This window comes from Chaetura pelagica, unplaced genomic scaffold (genome assembly GCF_000747805.2).
Source record: "Chaetura pelagica isolate M959 unplaced genomic scaffold, ChaPel_1.0 scaffold42, whole genome shotgun sequence".
Taxonomy (NCBI): Eukaryota; Metazoa; Chordata; class Aves; order Apodiformes; family Apodidae; genus Chaetura; species Chaetura pelagica.
In genome coordinates, this window is record NW_009952575.1 from 348,836 (window position 1) to 355,278 (window position 6,443).

Sequence of the window (6,443 nt, forward strand, 5' to 3'; positions counted from 1 at the left end):
AGGAAAATACCCGTGGACACAGGTTTCTAGAACAGGGCTGTTTGCCCTTCTGTAGGTAACATGCAAAGCAGAAAAAGAGCACCGTTCCCATGTTCCTCTAAGCTGGTCCACATTACAGTCAGCACAGAACAGTCCAAAATGTTGTGATCAAAGCAAAGTTTGCAAAGACATGTCAGCATTGACTGTGAACATCCTTCAGAAACATGAGTTGCTGCAGCTTTACAAAATACAAATCTTTATTTTCAAAGGAAATATTGAAAACACAGCTGATTAAAGTTAATCTCTTGATTTTCTTAAGGCTTTGCAGCTTCTCTGTGGTCTTAGAACAGTAACCTATCAAGCCAAAGGCTCTTGACAACTGGTGGCTTAGATCTGCACAGAGCAGAACACCAGAATGTGAGACTGATCCCATTGCATAGCTGGTTTATGAAGAACAGCCAAACACTAATGCTGGTTTCTTCACTCTAGTCTAATTTCACAGTCCTCCATCTTTTCAAATAGTGCATTCTTACAGAAAGGAATAACATGGGAACTTCAGTGGAGATAGTTACTCTTTTTGATCTTTTGTTAATTAACTCAGTGCTTAAAGAGTTGAACATTTTGGGAATCTAGGGTTGAGCACTCCAAAGGGGAGATGCAGTTGAAAGAAGTTGTTTAGGAAAATTTAATTTGGCTTTTGTGCATGTGTTTGCATGAAGATTTTGTTGTGCTCATCTTAGGGCTATCTACAGCAAAGTTAGGACAGACCCTGACAGTCTTGTTGCCACTCTGATGCTTTCACTACAAAAGGAAAATTGTGTTTTTCTCTCACTCTTTTTTTTTTTTTGTCTCTTTTACTGCTTCTGGTAGTTCTCTGATTCTGAGTGCCTATTTTTACAGAAGTAGTCGGGGGTTTTTTAGTTTAGTTTTGTTGTTTGTTTTTTTTTTTACCTAATGCTTTTTCAGGCAGTTGCCATATGTGACTATGGTATTTGCTGTATCTTGGCAGGCTGTTTGCTGGCAGTGGGTGGTAAAGTCTGCTCTCCAGGGTCAGTCTGAGCAGTGGACTGGCAGGGTACCACTGAGTTTGGCAGAAACTGAATGGTGTTTTAGAACAGAACTCAGGCTGTAGTATTTCCAGGCCACTGTGCCCATCTTTCATTGATGGCCACCCCACTATATCGGATAGTGGCACCGAGTTGGTGCCAGTGCTTCAGGTGGTAGCCTGGGGAGAGTGCCAACACCATTCTTTCTTGTTCTACTCTTCGTGCAGGTAGCATGGCTTGCTTTTTGGTTTGACTGCCACCAGTTTCCCAGGCCTGTTAGTTTTTTGAGATGCTTCATACAGGATCTGTGGAGCCTGGAGTGGAAGTTACTGCTTGCTTAGATATCATGCATTTCCAGTGGTATTTGCAAAAGAAAAATGTTTTGGCTACAGAGAAGGTACCGTGGAAAGCAATTCCAGTCTTACCTCCACACCAAAAACCCAGGCACCCTTTAGTGATGGTCTGGTGCCCTCGACCTGCCAGTGACAGTCTGGTCCACTCCCCTTCATCCTGCACATGTGGCTGCACTTACATACGTTTGTCTGTGCATCAGGAGGGAGCACATGGGCCTTAATAGCATATGGAACTGACATTTGTAGACATACTTTCCTCAAACCTGAAAAAGAAAGCAAGAGAGTTTTTAAAAATTGATTGTATCTCTCAACTTCAAAACTTTAAAGATGGCTCCTTATTGAGAGTTTAATGGTCTTTTAAATGTAAAGTTGGGAAAATACTTACTTTTCAAGCATGAATATCCTTCTGCTTTCTCACATCACTGAAAGTGTATTGTTCTTTTCAGTCCATTGAATTCCAGGGATCATTCATGTTAAAAGTCAATGTGATTTCCAGTGTCAGAAGATGTAAGGTTTTGTGTTTATGGTTGGAATCCCTTCTCACTTATTTTCTTGTGTGGTATTAGCTGAATTTTTTTCAGATTCATATGGTTCAGAAATATTCAGGTGCTTTCCCAAGGGTAAAATGTAATTAGATCAAGGAATGGTCTTTAAAAACTGTCACAGACCCGATTCTGGTACCGTTATTTACACAGATAAGGGCTGTGTAACAACAGTGGGAGGATCAGCCACAAGCCTCTAACAGATTAAACTCATACACTTAAATCAGAAAGAACATGAATTTTGTTTCCATGAACTTGGAACTTCTACATTTTATTGCTGTGTGATTAAAACACTGGAACAGAATTGCTTTTTTTTTTCCTTTTTGCTGCCTTTTTACAGCTACAAGTCCCAGTCCAAGGATCTTGCTCTTATAGTCAGTGTTGCATCTATCCTTGCTTGAAGTGGCAGTCTCTCTGAGTAAGCAGGGCAGGTTTGGATGCAGTAGTACTCTAATCTGCTAGGGAGAGTATCTTGGTAGTGCCAGGTTGTTTTTAATGTCTGTGTGGTTGTTGTTACATACCTCTATGCACATTCAGAGGCCACTGTATGTAGCCCAGATTGTCTGTCAAAACTGTGATCACTCTGGAAGTCAGTGGAAAAGCAACCCCTGTTATTAGATCAGTGCTTCAGACCCTGAAGCAGTTTGTGAGACCAACCCGTTGGTGACTGGACTTTTTCCCAGGTAGTGACACTTTCCATTTGAAGTCTGATTGGGATGTCTCATGGTCCCTGAGAAATGCTGACAGACTGGTGGATCTCTGCTGGTCCAGAAGATGTAGGAGAAACTCCTTGAGGTGCTAAGAAACAGATACAGGTGTCTGTCTACTGAAAAAGTTGCCCTCTGTCATTCCCTGGGTTTATACTAAATTCATATAGAATTGCTGGAAAAAACAGATCATAAAAATGATGTGGCAGTTTTGCTATGGTAGGGTTTTAACATCCATACTGTAGCTTGTTGGGTGGGTTTTCTGTTGGATTCCTTCTGTTAAGGAAAAAACTTCCCGTAAGTTTGTCACAGAGGTTTATGGATCTCAGTATGTAAAAATGTGCCTTTCCCTTACTCCAGGCACATGCACAGTAAAAAAAAACCTAATAAATCCTTTAAAATAAATAAACCTTTTCTTCATTTGGCTACTCAGGAGTAAACAAAAAATCATCCCATTTCAACCTCAGTCGCTTCCTTCATACTTCTGGAGCCTGAGAACACAGACATTCCTTACAGTATGTCCTAAATCTTAACACACTGGGGCTTTGCTAAATTAGAGAAGAATGAGATTTCAGAGTCAGAGAGCTGAGTGTTTGAGCCAGCCAGCCCTGTTGAAGCCACACTACTGTTTGTTTACCATGTAGTGAGAGGTAATTTCATGGAGAAAGAGATTATTCCTGATTGTAGATGTGACCAGACCCAACCAAAGCTTGTGTTGTTTGCAGGCAAAAGCTGAGGCACTGAATGACCATTGAGGAGCTAGTCTCTAGCACATGTCAGGAAAGCTGCCAATTGCTGCATTTGCTGTAGGTGATTTCCCCTTTGACATTGGAGTGTGGGCCTACAGAGCCTTTCTATTCTGTCATTTTCTAGTAGTCAAAGCACAGACCACTCCAACACTCATCTGAAGTAATGCGTGGTTTGTGCTTCAGATCATCGGAGTGTGGTGCAGAGTAGGCCACCCAATGAATGTGTTTGTGCTGTGAACCCATCTCACAGGGTGAACCAGTTTTCCTTCCAGAGGAGAAATGCATACAGAATCACAGAATCATTCAGGTTGAAAAAGACCTTTAAAGTAATCAAGTCCAACCAGTAACCTAACTCTGCCAAGTTCATTGCTAAACACTATTTCTAAGCACCACATCTGCTTGTCTTTCAAACATCTCCAGGGATGGTGATTTAACGAGGATGGTTCCTCTATTCCTTCACTTACTTTCCCTGAGCTGTATGTTTGCATCCAGTTCAAGCCGTAGGACCTCTTGGGCAGTGATAGAATCTTAAGCACAGACTTAGCAGAGGAAGTGAAGTGGAAAGACAAGCTGTGTCTTCATCTGGGCACCAAAATGCGACTACTCCTTGGAACTCCATCATCAATCCCACTTACACACTGAAAAGGGGAGATAGGAAACAGCAGCATCAGGAATTGCCTAGTACATTCTCCTTGGAGAAGAGAGAGAGCCTGACTGTTGCAGCCCACAAGAAGTGTTTCTGATCTGAAGTGTTTCAGGATTGATGGGGTAGAAAAAGTTACAATCTTCAAAGTTGTTCCAAACTGCAGGTTACCCCAGTGCTGTTCTAATTTGCTGTAGGTGTAAATCAGTGCCCTCCTCCAGCAGGCCAATTGTTATTGAGGCCCAGAGATGTTCAAGACCTGTTTGGCTGCTTTGTGTGTTTGACCATATAGCAGAGAAATACATGATTCTCTAGACCCAAATTCCTCTTTCTGTGTCCTTAAACATTAGCAGCATTTGCAGACGCCTAAATACTGTTGCAGATTGCCTTGACTGCTTTGTCACTCCCTCATATCTGAGAACTGCATTATTCTCTTTCTCTTCTAGCTAGGAAAAAATCTACTATGGGGTTAATCTCCCATTCATCAAGTTAAAAAAAAAAACAAAAAACAACCACCTTTTGAGCACTGAAACAGGCTGCCCAGGGAAGTTGTGGCATCCCCTTCTCTGGAGATACTCAAGACCTGCCCGGATGCAGTCTGGAGTAATGTGCTGAAGCCAGCCCTGCTTTAGCCAGGGAATTGGACTAGATAATCTCTGGAGGTCCCTACCAGCTCTGAAAATTCTGTGATTACATGGTCCCATGCCAGGTCTAAAAGACAGTAGTAGAACCTGCTTTGGCAGGGTAGTGTTAGAGAGCCTTGCTTGTCCCTTACAAGCGTTAAAATTTGCATGAAATGAAGGAGCCCAATTCTGCAATGTTAAAAAATGGGCAAAACTCACTGAAAGTAACAAAAATCACCATTTTATCTAGTGATGGGACACAAATTATATGTGAGACCTCAACTCCATAATGTCTTTTCTGTCTGTTGGTAACCAGTGTCGTGTTTAAAATAAGGACAAATCAGGAAGCTGAGCTGCAAGTGGAAGTCACTGCGAAAACATACATTACTATAGTAATAGGATGTCGGTGTTTTTTTAAGAGGGTGTTTATAATTTTTTCCACTCATGGGATAAACCCAGATGGATGCTGTTTACCTTCCTTGGTAAAGGATTGGTTGGATTTGCCTGGCTGTGGAAGTCAGACCTGACCTTTTCTGTTTTGTTGAACTTAAGATGTGCTAGAAGTCCCTGGAGTCTGCAAGCACCATGAGCCCAGGCATAGAGCAGCTCCTGTCTTCGGCACAGTGGTGCGGCTTGGGGATGGAGTTTAAGCCCCAGCTCCTGTATTCCTTGTTCTGGCACAGTAGTACTCGGTTTATCATGGCTTCTGAAAAACAAGCACTGGTTGTAAACAATATTATTTTTCAAAACAGCACAGCCTGGTAATACTCTCCACTAAACAGTAAAATCCGGAACATAATAAGTATTAATGATTAAAGTGTCAGGGGCCCATGGAGCTCTTGCTGTGATTTAGTTCCCTCCAACTGCCTCAACTACTGATGCATTTTGCTAATTACATCATAGATTTTCCTATTGATGAACAGAATCTGAATTAACAGGGGAAGCACTAATGTTACCCTTTCACTATTATTGTTGTACAAGAAGCCGTGGCAGATGCTGGCAGTTAGTTACACAAACATTAGTATTAACGATTGGCCATTTGGACGTGGTGACAAACTGCCGCCCGCCGGAATCGTGAGCCTGAAACCAATCAGGAAGTTAATGAGGAGAGAAATTACCACCGCAGCTTCCCCTTAATTATATTCACGGTAGGCAGGAAGGGAGTGTTCAGGGTGGATCTCAACTCATCTAAGGTTAGGAAGGTCAGAGACCCTTTTGCTTGGTTTTTGTATCTACTACAAGTTGCAATGTTGCAACTGTTCCTAGCACTGTATTAGTTTTAAATTCTTTAATATTTGTCCTTAACCTCGGGCTGCCGAAGCCAGAGCCTTAGGTCTGTATGCAGCCTGTTTGGTTAATTTTTGGGGTGTGGAGGCGTTGCAGCACCCAGACCTGAGGTTGTTTCCCCTCAGTGTAACTCCCTCTGCGTTTATCTTGGCCGGAGGAAGGAGGCCAGCGAGCACACCCTCTCACCCCTTACCCGGGGGACGGGTGAAGCACTTGGGGCTCCTCTGGTCGGGGGTGGGGGTGTCTCAGATGCTGTTTTTTTTTTCTCTCTCTTCCCCTACTCGCAGTGTTTTCGCCACCCAGCAGCCAGGACTCCAGCCTGGGGTGCCTGTCCAGCAGCGAGAGCACCAAGGGAGACCTAGAGTGCGAGCCCCCCCCGGAGCCCGGCGCCTTCGCTGTGACCCCCGTCCTGGAGGGCGGCGAGTAGGCTTGGCTCGGCGGTCCTCGCCCGGGGCAGGACGTGCAGCAGCGTTTACGGTTTGCTTGTTCTGCTTGGGGGTTGTGGGGGGGGAGG

The 6,443-nt window shown here is 43.6% G+C and overlaps 1 protein-coding gene across 1 annotated transcript in view; it reads left to right on the forward strand.

The window, feature by feature from the left end:
• The window catches only part of DMRT1 (doublesex and mab-3 related transcription factor 1), a 54,164-nt gene extending 47,808 nt beyond the window's left edge, over positions 1-6,356 (forward strand). The window contains exon 5 of the mRNA XM_009993618.1: positions 6,217-6,356. Within this exon, the coding sequence (XP_009991920.1) occupies positions 6,217-6,356 (140 nt within the window). The remainder of the gene's footprint in view (positions 1-6,216) is intronic.
• Positions 6,357-6,443: the final 87 nt, after the last annotated feature.